Below are 16,428 nucleotides of genomic sequence, written 5' to 3'. Positions count from 1 at the left end.
ACATTAGGAAAGTGGGGATATTAATAGTTTCTCATAGGGATGTAAAGATTAAATGAGATAGTACCTGTAACAATTGAATGAGAAATTGCTTTATATCTATCACTGTGCCTGGTACATAGTAAACACACAGCAAGTGGTAGATGTTTGCTGTCGTTATCAGCTCAAATTCTTTTTAATTATACTCAATTAATACCTTTATGTTTTAAAAAAATAATTTGAAAATAAGAACTGGTATTTAAGATTAGGCCCCCTCTATCTTACTTGTGAATATAGGAGACTGAGCATAAATGAAGAAACGCCATCAATGGTTTGCCATTGCACACAGGAGACCACAAGTGCCATTTCTGTGTTTACTGGATTACTCTTGTTAAGACACGCTGCATCTACTGTAGGAACATCACTTTCTGCTTAGTCAGGACCTCTAGTTTGTGATGGTCAAGATTCTCGGATGTTGCTGCTGCCAATTAATAATTAAGTTAAACTGTTCCCATATATTTTATGGTTTCATGAAGAAAGAATGTAAAAGGAAAGTAGTTGAATATTAAAAAAAAAATTCTGCCCTTCTGAATTATAAGTTTACTTTGTTGGAACTGCTGGAGGAAGTCCAGAGTAAAGTGAGGGCTCTTTGAAAACAGGTTCCAATAACCTTTGTAGTTCAGTGCCAGCAACTTAATATTATCTTTTGATATACGTTATTCATGACACTTAGTATTTTTATATCTCTGTGGTTGCAGGTTGCCATATTAGGACAATTTATTATTATTAAAATTACCATTTAGATCTGAGTATTGAAATGAGGTGGTATTTTTAGATTGGGCTTTTAAAATCATGTATTTTAGATTGAGCGTTTAAAATTTTATGTTGGTTCTGGGCCTTTGGAATATGTAACTTCTGTTGGGTTAATCAATTGTTAATCGCTATTTTGATGTTTCTTTCTTGATGCCATAGTGACGAAAATGTATTTGTACATGTATAAACCTTTCTTTTCTAAGACTTTTTTGTATGTTCTGATTGGCATTTAAAATCTTGGCTGGCTTAAACAGCCATATAAAAATCAAGCCTCCATATTAAAAAAGTAGGGTTAATTTACCTGTTTACATTTATGCCTGATATTCTATACATGTTAATTGATCTTAATTGTTTTGAACACATGTAAAAATAGAAATGTAAAATAGTCTTCTGTTTTGGCAGGTTCTTATATATTAAATTCTGTTACTGTCTTATTAATTTAGCTTTTATATCCATATCTGTCTCAGGATCTATGTCTCTTACCTGGGATAACTCATTTCATCCCCATTCTGACAATAAAATGATTTTCCATGTGTCAAATATAAATTGTTATGCTCTGGTTTCAAATACATTCAATGTAGATACATTTTTCAGTAACAGACTGGAGAACTGTTTTTTATTTAAAAATCCATTTTATACTCATAGATGATTTTACCATTTCTTCTGAGTGTCTCATATACTTGGAAACTAAATATTAAGTGTATTGATTCTATCCTAAGGTGGTCTTAATGGATAAATATTCTTTAAAGCTGTGTTCTTCCAACTGTATTGATGCAGAAAGAAAATGGACTGTCTCCTTGGTATATACCTTCAGGAATCTGTGTGCCATCTCTTGTCACATTTTCTTCTCTGCTGGCTTCCTTCTCAGGTCAGGCAATTGTTTCCCCATCTTGTGGCAAAGATGACTGTTAGTGTTTCTAGGCTAACAGGCTATGAACAAGTCCCCACTGAACCCCATTGGTGTAGATTGCATCATGTGCCATCCCTGAACCAATCACTATTGCAGTTGGGATGCAATGTTTGATTGGCCAGTCTAGCCCTACCTAAGTCCCATGGCCTGCGATTGGGGGAAAATCAAGGTGCTCTTTTTAGTAAGAAAACATCCTAACAAAGAGAAATTTTAGGAATGAATCATGCAATAAAATTATTTAATTTAGCCATATCAGTTGCAGTAAAAATTTTTCAAAAGATTAAGGACTAGTAAGTAAGAAATAAATTGCCCTGTGAAGTTGCTCAAACTTTACCAGTGGTGATTGTTGAAAATGTTTTAGATTTCGCCATGTAACTAGCTTATTTATGAAGCTTGGTTACTGTAGTTGCACCGATTGGCACAGTATTAGGCACCAAAATATTTGTAGAATGAATGCTGTCGTAGCTTGTTACTTTGGACATTATTGCTGCAGCACAAATATTAAATTTGAATTGAAGATGGATGTAATTTAATATTTGATTGAAGAACTAGGCCTCCTGTTTTCTTTTCAATATGCATTTCACAGAGTAGGGAAATAAAAGCCCGGGGTGGGATGGGCTTCATGATTTTGCACTGTGAAAGAAAGGCCTGCCATTTACAGTCTTGGGTAAGAGATTATATGGATCACGTATGGTAATTTTGCTCCAACATTGACTTCCCAAACAGAATTAGAATAATGAGAAGCCATTTTCCATTTATTTCCTGTGTTCTTGGAAAAAGAAAGGGAAAGGATGAGCATACCTGGAATGTGATAATTGTTTATTGTTGTAAAAAAAAAAAAAAAACCAAAACAACTATTCTTTTCCTCCACCCCTGCCCACCCCGCCCCCAGGATATCTCCTCTTCTGAGCAACAGCTCTTGGGATGTAAAATCAAAACCAAATGGTGAAGTACTGCAGTAACCCCAGTCATTCCTGGTGCTCTACCCTCTTTTCACCTTAAATTTGGTCTCTCAGACCCCACAAGAAAAGATTTCTGCATTTTGATTTAATGGATAGCTGCTGCAGCTTATATTAATTCACTGGTGAAGACAGCACATTTGTGTGTGTGTGTGTGTGTGTGTGTGTGTGTTTTCCTGTGACAGCCGATGGATTGTAATAGGCAGCCACATCTGAGGAAATGAGTGAAACTACAGCCATGTAATGATTTCTTCTTACACATGTACTCGTGGGTGAGTAATCTTTACTGTAATTATTGTATAAGTTTTACATACGTGGAGCTTTTCTTGACACCAGAAATAGGGATAGACGGAATTGTTTTAAAGTGGTCTTTACTGCTTGGCAGAACTTGGGGCTTATTTCGGCCGTATTTATGATTGCTTTCTGGACTTATTCCAGTTTGGGTAAAAGTGCATGTGAATATGAAGAAATGTAGATCATTAAAATTGCATTTATTATGTAGCCTTTTTTTTACATTTGGACTGATTAATGAGATTCTGTAGAGTAAAAATAGACCTGATCCTACCAAATCACTTTTTAGATTTTATCAGAGGTCCCTTTGCCCCTGGGGTAGTGAAGGAATTCTCTTGTCCAAAGCTTGTTAATGATTCATAACAACAGTGACGATTCTGCATTTTATTTGAATTGACCAATTTCTCAGAGAGTGGATGCGGAGTTAGAAATCTGAATTGTAGTTTGTATCTGAAAGTTGTTTGTTGGCCAAAGAAAGCTCCTTAATATTTAAGACATGGTTTCCATTAATTAAGGTAGAATCTTCATGTTTACTAGTAAAATACTTCAGGGTCTTCTAATCAAAGGTTCTAACAATGATCAGGTAACTCAGTTTTAAAAATAACTTACGTAAATAGAAATGAGGCAAATTGTTAAATAATTCAATATGGTGAGCTGACATTATATGTATATTTTTGTTTTGGAGGCTGGCAGGTATGGGGATCCGAACCTTTGACCTTAGTGTTATGACACTGTACTCGAACCAACTGAATCATCTAGATTTTTTTCCTTTCTTTTTTAATTATGGAAAATTTCAAGCCACACATAAGTAGAGCGTATAGTACAACAAACTCTCCATGTGTCCCCATCTCTGAGTCTCAATAATTACCAATCCGTGGTTGTTCTTACTTCACTTACATCCTTACTCATTTCTCCACCCCACCTCAGATTAAGTTTTGGTAAATCTCAGATATCAGGGTGTTTCATTTATGAATATTTCTGTATGTAACTGTACTAGGTAAGAGCTCTTTTTTCAAAAAATTAAAAGATCTTCTTACTGGCCAGTTGGAAAAAAAGAATCATTTTCATGCCTGCAAGTAATTAACTATAATTTGTATTGTCATCAGGTATCCAGTTCCTGTTAACATCTCCCTGATTTTAAATTTGAATCAAGATCCAGCTGAGGTCCAGATATTTCAATGAGTCAATCATCTCTTCAGTGTCTTTTTCTTATTGTTGAGTTTTGAGTTCTTTGTTTACTTTGGATACCAATCCTTTGCTGGACAGATGTTGTTTTGCAAATATTTCCTCCAGTCTCTGGCTTTTTTCATTCTCTTTTTTTATTGTTGCTGATGTTTTGTTTGTTTTTTGTTTTTTTGGCAGCAGGCCTATTTGGGGGATTGAACCCATGACCTTGTTGTTGTATGATTGTGGTTACGCTCTAATGTCTTTTCTTTCTCTTAACAGTGTCTTTCGAGAGTGGAAGTTTTTCATTTTAATGAAGTCTGAATTATCAATTTTTTCTTTCACGTATCATGCTTTTGGTGTTGTATCTCAGAAGTCATCACCAAACCCAAGGTCACCTTCTCCTATGTCATTTCTAGGAGTTTTTTGTTGTTGTTTTTTTTCCCTAGGAGTTTTACAGTTCTGCCTTTCACATTCCATTTTTAGTTAATTTCAGTTACGTTTTATGACCTTGAGTGTCTTTTAATCCATAAGTTCCTCCCCCCCTCTTTTTTTCCTTACAGTTTTGCTTTGAAGAAAGTCAGTTGTTTGTTCAGATTCCCAAGGCTGGAATTTGCTGTTTGCATCCCTGTGATGTTGATGAATGTGGTCCTCTTTCTGTTCTCCTGTAAAGTGGTAGTCCAATCTAAAAGGTTGATCTGATTCTGGCTCAATTTTTATGGCAAGAAAACTTCCTGGGTGGTTGGTGTGTATGTCCGTGTGCATAGCCTTCAAACATCTGCTCGTCTCTGTTTCTGTTCACATGTTCTTGTGAGGTTCCCTGTGAGGTTTTCTCTGAATGTTTTTAGCCATCAGTGGCCATTGCCTTGATGTGTTATTTCATTAGGAGTTGCAAAGGGGTGGTTTATTAGTTTGCTAGAGCTGCCACGACAAAATACCATAGATTAGATGTCTTAAACAACAGAAGTGTGTTTTCTCATGATTCCAGAGGCCAGAATTCTGAGATCAAGGTGCTGGCACGGAGGGTTTCTTTTACAGTCTCCCTTCTTGGCTTGCAGATGGTCGTCTTCTCCATGGGTCTTTACGTGGTCTTCCCTCTGTGCATGACTGTGTTCCTTAGTATATTCGATGTTAAGATTTTGTTTTCATTTTTGTTTCATTTCTTATGTTATATTGGCAATATTCTAGTGTTTCAGTCAACTAATATTTATGTAGCATGTACTACGTGCTGGTGACAGGTATACAAGTGGTAAAACTGACTTGATTATACATTGTGGTATGTGATCTCTGAAGGAAAAGCACCAGGTGGTATGAAACAAAACACTTCTGGTTCAAGATAAATATGGACATATCTAGAGTGAGAGCAAGTCCTTACAGCACTTTAGAACGGGATCCATTTATTTATCGAGCCGTTTTTTTTGGCCATATTTTTCTCTGCAAGTGTGGGGCTTTAGCCCAAACAACCTCCAGCAGCCCTTCCCGGCTATAGTTGTACCCACCACCCTTTTCTCCCTTCTTAACCTACCCTTCCTTCAAAAAATCGAATGCAAGGAACTGAGTCAATCTGCCTCTCATATATATATGTTTATTATAGGGACACATACATATGTGATCACATATATCCTATTTTCTTCATCTAAAAGTAATGTAGTTCCATATTATTAAATAGAACCAGTTTTCATGGCTATACCATGATTTTTTAAAGTAGTACCAGAGAATGTTTTTTTAATTTTCAAAATTTTTGATAAACACAGTTGAGCTGAGCATTCCTAAAGTTGGTGCATTAATCCAAAATTACTTTCTTAGAAAAACACCACCAGTTTTGGTGTTAGTGGTCATACATTATTTATATTTTAAAGATTATTACATATTTTAAATATTTTGATATGTGTGGCCAAGTGGTTAGCACCATTTATTCTTAATATGTCACAAGTTGGTTTAATGTGGCTTCAGTTTGCTCTTTGGAGTCTGAAGTCAAGAACTAATGGTAACAGTCATGGAAGTTAGTTCTGCATGTTGGGTACATGTCAGGTTTAAAGTCATTTAAATCCTGTTCTTCCCATCTCGATTCCTTAGAATAAATAATGAATCTTCTCTCAAGAAATGTTTCTCCACATTCTGTCCAACTGATGGTATTTTAAATTTGGCTAGAGAGAAATTGTAGGAACAATTAAAGTCCATTGTGTGTCTTTCTGTCTTTTTTTGTTTTTATTCTGATTCAAGTTGAACATACATACCTCTTTGCATCATTTTTATGAAATTAATAAGACACAAAAAATATAATAGCAATGCCAGAAACATCTTCATTCTTTGGTCGAAAGAGAGGGATAGTTGGATAAGGTGAATCTGAGGTGCTGAATTGTTTACATATCATACCACTGCATGTTTTCCTAAAGAAGTGTGGCTGAAAAAGTATGTGCTGTCACTTAATTTAAAATTTTTATTTCTAAAATATTATTTGTTTTTCTTTTCTTATTTAGGGTCTTACCATATAGTTAGCACTAGAAAGTCTAAAATAAATTATACTTCTTAAAAGCATTAATTTTTCGGTCTAGTTAGCTTTCATTAGTTTTTTTTTCCTGTTTTGGAAGCAGTACCAAAGCGTTTTCAGGGGGCAGGTGACATGGAATCAGAGTGTGTGCGGTGCGGGATAGTGTTTATGCCAAGGCTGCTAAACCAATCAAGGTTTCATTTTTCCAGGGATTCATGTCAGAAATTTATGACATACAGGATTTAAAAATATGGTAACCTAGAATTTATTTGAAAGCTGCTAAGTTATTTTTGTTTTTCCCAAGCAATAGCACCCTAACCGTAACCCTCATCTAATCCTAATTCGAATCCTATATACCACCTAGAACTTCTATTCTGGGAATTGTATTATGCATGCATTGCTATTTTATTAATTTTTTTCCTTTGTTATTACAGCCCCATATCCCTTAAAAATATTTTAAATTTTTTCCTACATTTACTCTAGTGTTTGACCTGTGAAAAAAAGGTGAGAAAGGGCAGGGGATGCTGCCTTCATCTCAGATTCAGCAGAAGTGGAAAAATGTGAATGTCTCCCACATCAATCAAATGGTACTTAATGCAACCAGTGTTCTATTGTGAAACCTGTTGGAAAGTAGGTTCTAGTTCACACCTTAGATTAGGGATTATGTTCCTGTGTTTACAGTGGTGGCTCAGTGAATGGGGAATTAAAATTTCAGAGGGGTTGGTGGGTAGGATACTGAATCTCATATCACTTAAACATTTTTTCCCCCCAGTTACTATCCTTTTGACATTCAGCAATCACTTACTGTTTTGGTGCCTCAGCTTTTCATACATGAATTATGACAATTCAAGTGGATGATTTACTTCCTAAGGTTTATTTTGGGTTTCATTGTGTCCACTTATTCACTTAAAAAGGAATATTTGAAAGAATCTCCAGTATGGAAGTCAGTATATCTGAACATCTTAATAAAAACGTTTAGGAGAAGGATTGCATGTTGTATATGTCCATTCCATTTCTATCTGCTCTAGTACATGATCTTATAGACTCTTATGGAAAAATATTTATATTCATAAAACTTTAGATCCTTAAGAGTGTGCAGAGGGGCTGGCCCGTGGCTCACTCCAGAAAGTGTGGTGCTGATAACACCAAGGCCATGGGTTCGGATCCCATATAGGGATGGCCGGTTAGCTCACTGGGTGAGCGTGGTGCTGACAACACCACGTCAAGGGTTAAGATCCCCTTACCGGTCATCTTTTTAAAAAAAAAAAAAAGTGTGCAGAGCCTTCTTTTTATCTGATCTTGCCCACATTTATCATACATTTAAAGTGTGACATGGAGTGCATGAATTTATAACAAAATAACTTCATCCACTTCTGAATACTAAAGAGTACAATTTCATGCTGTGTTTTACCTGGCACAGCAGGAGTGGATTGTTTAATATCTGTAACTCTGAACTTCCACAACATTTGTATCAGCTATTCAGGTAAGTGACGAGAAGCAGAAATTCTAAAAATGATTTCTACTGAATTTTTTGGAGACCCCTGGAGCAAACTATTGGAGTCCATTCCCCATCTTTTGGCATACTTTTTCTTTGTCTGTTTGAATAGTGTTCTCATGGGTCAGAAAGATTGAGTTTCTAGTCCCTTACCTTAAATTGCTTTATAATTGCCTTACTTTATAAGAGAGACATATCCTGACATTTAGTGAAGCCTGCAAATAGTCAGAAGAAATTAATCTGAACCTATTAGAAGTAGAGGAGGGGGAAAAACTTATTTTGGAAAATTGTTAGACTGGATACACTCAATCAAGACAGCATGATAACGTGCATAGAAAGCAAAAATAATGAGCCCCAGACATTTCTTCTCAGCTATAATTTCAATTTGATTACGGGTCATAGATAAAGAAGTTTGAGATGGAAAAATATGGCTTGCATTTAAGTTTAAAAATATTAAAAAATTTCTAAAAATTTTAATTTATTTTTTTGGCAGCTGGCCGGTACAGGGATCCAAACCCTTGACTTGGTGTTGTAAGGCTTTGCTGTAACCAACTGAGCTAACTGGCCAGCCCCGAAAGCTTTTAAATATGTTGAACATGGTTTGGTTTTGGAATTTCCATAGCAGAGTGTATAAAACTATTGGAATTCTAGATTTCAATCTGGCAAAGGCTGTATTACTTCCTAGGATTGACACCTTGGACAAATTAATGTGGATTCTCTGAGCCTCTGTTTCCTCATACATTTTAAAAGAAGGTTTTTAATTTAATTAATATTTTGAAGGGCACCTAGAATACACATCTCTATAAGACAGTCACAGTGTGTACTTTCATGGTTTATAGAGTGATACAGGAAAGTCAGACATGGCAAAGTATCTGAACTACTTACAGTAATTATTCATTAAAATTATAATAAGAAATTCAGTTCTGGCATACATTTTTACTATGACTGTATGAGATATCTTTCTGTTCTGAAGGAAAAATTTAAAGCTACACCTTTCTTCAAGTCTATTAGAACAAATCCCAGAATTTGAGACATTTTCTCTGGGTATCTATCTGGTTCCCCTAGGAGTTTTCACGTGTATTGTGCACCTTGACAAAGTAAGGGTTTTGTGAGTTCTGCAGACCATTTCTTTTTTTTTTTTTTTTTGTCCTTTTGTCTTTTTTCGTGACCGGCAACGGATCGCAACCCTCAGTGTCGCGCCCGTACCGGACCGGGACTGGCAACGGGATCGCAACCCTTGGTGTTGCCCCCGCTCCTGCTCAGCCAGTGAGCTGCCGGTCTGCACGTGGGATCTGAACCCTTGGCGGGAGCACCGCCGCGCTTCACAAGCGGCGCACTGTAGCAGTGCGCCACCGGGCCGGCCCCTGCAGACCATTTCTGCTGGCATAAAATTTTCAAAATCATTATCAGCCTTCTGTCCAATTCATGGGCATCTGTGCCAGACAGTAGGGTCCTACATAGACCTTTCTTGGATAACCACATCTCTGTTCCTGGCATCTGCTGAGATGGTTGGTTAGATCCTTGAGTTACATGGCTAATATATTTAGCAAAAATTTGTCCAGCCACACCACTGGGTCAGTTTCCAAGCACACTCCTGTTTGACCATGGCTTGCCTACTGTTGGTTCCTGTTGAATTCTGTGGCTCACTCAAAATGTGGAAGCCAAATGTACATGAATTATGTTTCGTAGCACCGTCTCAGCAAAAGAGATGAATGTTAAGTTAAAGTTTTTTTTTCCCAAGACATTTTCTCAGAAATATTGTTCTGATCGTCATTGGGCCAACTCTCCTAGGGCTGTTACAATTATAACTGGGCTTAGGCCTAAATTAGCTTATTAAGGGTGGGAGCATCACTATTATCCACTATTGCATTTTTCTTCATGAAGCAAAAATTAGAAACACTGTAATAAAATAATGTTTCCGCTGATGAATCCAAGTTTTAATTTTTTTCTTTATTCAAAAGATTGCATCTTAAACCAAAATATTTAAAAATTTCTCAGGATCCTCACTTTTTATATTCCTAAGTCAAGATAATTATAGCAAGATAACTTAGTTAGAACTCTCACTATACATTAATAATAGAGAGCAGCAGTGTGGATAAATAGTATTGGTTTCCGAGGAACAGTTGTACGGTGCGATTTGCATTCAGTGGTAAGGAATTTCTGTGGGTAGCAGACTGGTGAGCAGGAAGCCCTTGTGGAAGCAGTGAAAGTACTGAGATAAGGAGCGTGTGGTGCATTTGGACTCCGGTGACTTGGGATGAAGAGGAATATTCATGTTGACTCGATGTGGGAGAGAAACATGAAAATCTCACAGGAGGAGCCAAATTTTGGAGGCCTTAAGTGCCAGGCCCACAAGTTAAGACTATTCTATAGGCAGACCATGGCAATTACACCTTTATTGAACACAGAAGTGAAAGAAACCAGATATTTGAGAAAGATAATATAACAGCTGTAAAGATGGATTGATGGTAGGAGAGACTGCAGCCAGGGAAATTGGTTAGGATTAGTTAGGATTCCAGGTCTGACAGTGAGGCTAGAAGGATACTAGTAGAAGGAAGTGATATAGGAGACATTTAAGAGGAAGAATTAATTGTAGATGGTGACAGACTGCATTTCTATAGGCGGAGGAATAGGGAGGGACTAGGAAATGTTCACCGCAAATATAGGAGGATGGAAAAATAGTGCTATCATTGAATGGGATAGCATATTTGAGGTTGAAGGAGTTAGTTTTACGTGCATTATGATTAGATCTCTATGGAGGGATGTTTGCGGGGTGGAGATTAAGACCTTGAAATTTACCCCCACAGAGGTGGTAATTATATCACCAAGATAATGAGAGTATTATTGTTTCATGGCTATTGTTCGGTCAACCAGTCTGTTGCCAGGTGTGTTAGAGATTGTCACTGTATATTAGTTAAATCTTTGATACTATTTATGTACCACCATTTGAATATTTGCCCTGACAAATAGAGTGTTGGCCTGGACCTAATTAAACCCTGTTAAGTTTTTATAAGAAACTTGTTTTATAAGATGTGACTGATAACTACATAGTCATGAGGATCAAGGACATAGGGAATTCAAGATCATCTTTTCTTTGAGCTTTTCATCTTAACTCTGTGCCTTCTCCCTAGTGGATATGTTCTTGTTGTTGTAGTTGGGTGTTATATGTGATGTAATGCAGATGAGACTGTTGATTTATTCTAATTTTTGGTTACCTTCAGAGAGTTTGTTTGTTAATAAACAAAAATATAATTAAAGTGTATCTTACAGAAAGTTTATGTCAGTTCATTGGTTAAATTACTCAAATCACATTCATTGGGAAGTTTTTCTTCATTGAAAACCCAGGTTTCTAGCTCCCTGACACATCCTTGTGATGGGAGGGGGATCCTTCTGTTGCAGGCAGGTTTTCAAATGTGTACTCTTTCCTTTTAGTTTTGCTTGGTACACAGTTTCTTATGAAGTCTACATAGCATTTTCACATCTTGTTTTCCTATTTATAAATGTGAATATATAGGTTTGCACCTCTGCTCAGAAGAAATTGGGTTTATCACTCACTGAATATTTGAAAAAGCAAAACATTATTCTCAATTATGTGTTGACTGAATATTTACGTTAGCACATTCAAGGGCTGACTCCATGTGACTTTATGGAGCTAGCGAAATGTTTAATGCACTCCACGCCCATTGTGTTTCAGTGTACTTGCAGGAAAGACATGGTGAAAATTTCAATGGATATCTTCGTTAGGAAATTCCAGCCAGACAGATACCAGCTTTGGAAGCAAGGAAAGGATATATACACCATTGATCATACAAAGCCTACTCCAGAATCCACACCTGAAGTAAAAGCATGGCTGCAGAGGAGGAGGAAAGTAAGAAAAGCATCGAGGAGGTAATGATCCCCCCACTGCAACCTGCTTGTAGCATTTTCTTAACTAAAATGGGTTATTGAACATGATCTTCTTGAGGGCTATTTATTTATTTTTCTATTTATTCATCATATGTTTACTTAATATCTTACTGAAAATTTGAGGCAAAGTATTTTTAATTCTTGGGAAGTGTAATAGACAGAATGTAGGAAGAGGTATGTATCATTTTGGGGAATATTCTTGAAGTAGCTGTATATGGCAAATAGGAAAATACTAGAAATTCTAAGTTGACCCCTTGCACTAGTGTATTTTAAAGTTGTATTAGTCCTCTCCGTTCATCTTCATATTTTTATCAGCTTCAATACTTGATTTCTAACTTTTTCGTTTGCTACCAGTTTTCTTTCTGACTTCTGTTGTTTTGTTCTTCCTATCTGAGATTTTACTTTTCTCACTTGGATTCTCATATTTTACTACTTTTTATATATAGTTGGTTTTATTCTTTTACAAGATGTAAACAAGTGTGGTGTTTTTATAATATGGTTGTCCTCGTGAATGTTGTTCTCCATTCCATTTTTGTGGCCAGAGCCATTTCAAAAACTTCTAGGTCTGCTGTGGGCATCTTGCAGTTCTAAAGCCCATTGAACAGGGTGTGTGGTGTGTTGCTCAGGTCCATAGACTACCTTTTTAGGCTTTATATTTTCCAGTTTTATATTACATTTTTCTCTTCAATTTTACTCATTTTTCTTTCAGATTGTAAAAGTAATATTTGTGCATTGGAGAAAATTTGTAAAATAAGGAAAAGAATAATGAAGGAATTCCAAATCACCCATAACCTTACTATCCAGAGATAACCTGTGTTAACATTTTGTATATATCCTTTATATATATATTTATTTTTTATTATATAGTATTATATACCTTTCCAAAATTGGGGCCACGCTCTATTAACAATTTGATGACCACTTATGTGAGTGTGTTTTTACATGTAATTAAGTGATTTGCACAATGTAATTTTTAGTGCCTGCATATGTTTCACTAATTCCCTATATTTTGACCTGTAGCTTGTTTCTACTTTTTGGCTATTAACTAAATAATACTGTAATTTTAAACCTTTGCTCACACTTATTTTCTGACTCTCTTTTCTCCCTGACATTTACTTTCTGCTATTTTAGAATGGTAGTGAGCGGAGGAACCTTAACATGGAGATGTACCTGAGGCACAGAACTAGTTCATAGCAGATCTAAAACTCAGGTGTTGATATTTTACCCTATAGTTTACAGCAATGATTTTCTGTTAGTTTTGAAATAAATTTAGTATTTCAGACCCAGTATTTTAAAATTAGGAAGTAAAGTAGAATACAAAGTGTTGTACTGCTTCCCATGTGGCAAGGGTAAGTATTAATTCATGACTTGTGTGAGCATGTGTATGTGTGCATTGTGTTACTATCTAAAATGTATGGCTTGCATTCAAAAGTTTGAGAAATAATAACTTAGAGAGTCAGTGCCTTTGATAAATATGTTAGTTCACGTTACCAAAAAAGCCAGTTTTTGAAGGCAGTATTCAATCTTGAGTTCAGAAGACATACCAGTAGAACATCATGAGGATTGTTCTTTAATGGACAGGAAACAGAATACTCTAACTGTGTGTATGATCTGGTCTCCTGGTTTTTAACCAGAGTGGGGTTTTTGCGTTGACAGACAACATAGACCTATGACATTGAACAGATTAGAAATGCCTGTCAGTAGGTTAAAATAATCAATGGAGTTTGTTCACCTAGTTAGAAAGCCTAATGTTAAGGAGTTTATTTAATATGTTCAGACTTGTGACGATGAGAGAGATTGCTGATCTGCCTTCAGTAATGCCCTATCTAGGGAAGTCTATTGAATGGAATGTTTCACTGAAATCTCAAGGATGTCTGCCATCTTATTTTACATGTACTATGCTGTGTATAATGTGGAGATTTTCCACATTGGCCACTGCAGTATTTTCAGTAAACGAGGTGATGGTGATGATGGTAACTGCTATTGTCCCTACCATCAGTAGTGGCTAAAGCTAATTTATATATGTTATCCCTGGCTATCCCCTTTCTCTCATGTCTGTAACCTTCTGGACTTCCTGCAGTGCTTCGTCTTGTGGTGTTCTCTTGTTTGTGTGTATTACCTATGGGTTGTATGTCTGTATGTGTTTTGGACACTGTTGCTTTGGGTTAATTTGTAATTGTTTCTGTTAGGAATGTTGTGTCATATATAAAAGGCAAGGATGATAAAGCTATGAAGTGACTTGCTGGAAAATACTAAAAGAGGATAAAAATAAAAATAGTGTCCACTCTGAAAATAATAAGTTGTCATAAGATATTAAATGCATACAGTCAGCCTTTTTTCTGTCTTAATTCTTTTAGCTATTGATGATTTGGCATTTAATCTGAATGATTTTCATGCATGCCTGAGAATCGTACAAAATTCAGGGAAAAGTAGCACTAGTTCACCTCAAAATGTAAATAATTTACTCAGATTTTCACATCTTTGTAGGATCTCCTGATTATCTCTTTCTTTATTGATTACTTAAATAATATTTTAGTTATTGATTTTATTCCCCATGTCATCATTTTTCACTTTATTTTTATAAATGTTGCTATATGATTTTAGTAACAACCTTTTTCGCAATAGTGTTTAAGCAATTATTTACAGTTTGAATTTTTATTTTTTTGTAAATTGATATTAAAACTGTCAAGATTTCAATTTCAAATTTAATTTATTGATTGTAAAGATTGTCTTTGCATAGTGATAAAAACTGTCAGGGTTTTTTATTTTTTAAGCAAATGAAAATAACATTTGTATTGATACGTGTTTTCTATCCATTACAAACGTTCTGCTCTGACCACCGTTTCTCTTCTTGATAGCTTCCAGTGTACTCGGTCTCACTCTAAAAGGCCTAAGACTGAAGAAGATGAGGAAGTATCAGCCGAAGTCAATGGGGCAGATGTCTCTATCCCTTGTCCAGGCACAGATGACCTCAAGGTCAGTGAAAAGCCAGAAGAAGCAGAGAAGCTGGGGATCACAGGAGCGCCTTCAGAAGAAGAGGTTTCTGCTAGCAAGACACAGGAGTATCCGAGTTTATTGGATAATATCAAACTCTCAGGTGAGAAGATGGCTGATTATGTTCCACATATGAGTAGCAGGAGGTTGATGATCTGATACAGTACATCTGTGTTCACTAGGACAGATATCTTACTAGTCCACATAGCTTAACCAAAAAGCTATCTACAGTTATAGGGTAACTCAACCAGGAGGCTAAGGGAATGTTATAAAAGTCAGCAGCATCACTGCTACATATAATGGAATTGAGAGACAAACAGCCACCAGTGCTCATGTGGTTCAATAAAAAAGGAGATTCCAAAAAGAAAATTTTTTAAGTGCAACTCAGTTTATAAAATACAATACATTTTTGGAAAGCTTCTCTTGAATTTATATGGAATAGAGAAAACCAACTATAGATCATTCTTTGCAGATTCTTAGCTTTCTACTTAATTTTAAGAAGAAAATAAAGATTAGGGTTTTTAAAAGAACAACAAACATAAAATGTCAGTATAGTGAAATGGTTTGTATACTCTGCTGGCTGCTCCTCTGTATTAAGCTATTAACTACCATTCTAAGGTACTTTGCTTTTTTTCCTTTTTATAGCATATTTCTCTGAAACTGCTTTAGTGCTTTGCCTCTTTAATATTTGTTGGAGGTTTTATCCCTTTAATAATCGAGGTAGTTGGTAATTCCTGTCTTCCTCTCATACCCCTCATCCCATAAATCCTTCAGTCGTTGGACTCTCCAGAATCCTACTTCTTCCACTGCTTCCTCCTTACTTAAGGCACCATGTTTCTTGCCTAGACTAGTGCTGAAATTGCCTCCTTCCTGTTTTGCTAATGTCCACGCTATTCACTCCTGCTAGTCAGTTCCCTATGTTGCAGTCACTGTGATCCTTAAAAAAAGCCAAAAAAATTTGTCTTGTTCCTCCATTCTTCTTAGTTCCACTTTGAATAAAGGAAAAAGTCCTTATATAGTCATAAATAAACTGGTTTTCAGCTGCTGCTAAAGCCTCATTACCTTTGCTCTTGAAATATCTGTGTGAATAGAGTTTAAACCATAGAGTTTTTTCCCTGTGAGTTCATACTTTAATGGAGAGCTACACAGATAAACACAATTACAATCTAGCATAATAAGGAGCATGATAGGGAATGCATAGGGTGTTGCTGGTGTACCAAGGAAGGACCCAAAACAGGACCTGGACAGGCAAGGTTTCTTGGCGTAGGTGATATCTGAACTGAGTTGTGATGAATGGGCATAAGATAGCAAGATCGTGAAGGTAGTGAACAGAATTGCAGCAAGTGCAGAGGAGCAGTTATGCAGTGCTCCCCCATCATGGAGTCTACCACACTGGACTTAATTAACCACTCTAGGGCACCCAATTTCA

The 16,428-nt window shown here is 36.2% G+C and overlaps 1 protein-coding gene across 3 annotated transcripts in view; it reads left to right on the top strand.

Annotated features, from left to right (window-relative positions):
• The window catches only part of KDM4C (lysine (K)-specific demethylase 4C), a 312,590-nt gene that overhangs the window by 185,968 nt on the left and 110,194 nt on the right, over positions 1 to 16,428 (top strand). For all 3 annotated transcript variants that reach the window (XM_008577433.1, XM_008577435.1, XM_008577434.1), the window contains exons 9-10: positions 11,794 to 11,987; positions 14,864 to 15,102. In XM_008577433.1, coding sequence (XP_008575655.1) covers positions 11,794 to 11,987; positions 14,864 to 15,102 — 433 coding nt within the window. The remainder of the gene's footprint in view (positions 1 to 11,793; positions 11,988 to 14,863; positions 15,103 to 16,428) is intronic.

The sequence above is a fragment of the Galeopterus variegatus genome, unplaced genomic scaffold (assembly GCF_000696425.1).
Source record: "Galeopterus variegatus unplaced genomic scaffold, G_variegatus-3.0.2 Scaffold1509, whole genome shotgun sequence".
Lineage (NCBI taxonomy): Eukaryota > Metazoa > Chordata > Mammalia > Dermoptera > Cynocephalidae > Galeopterus > Galeopterus variegatus.
Note: the sequence above shows the minus strand (reverse complement) of the source record. Positions and strands in the feature narration are given on the sequence as shown.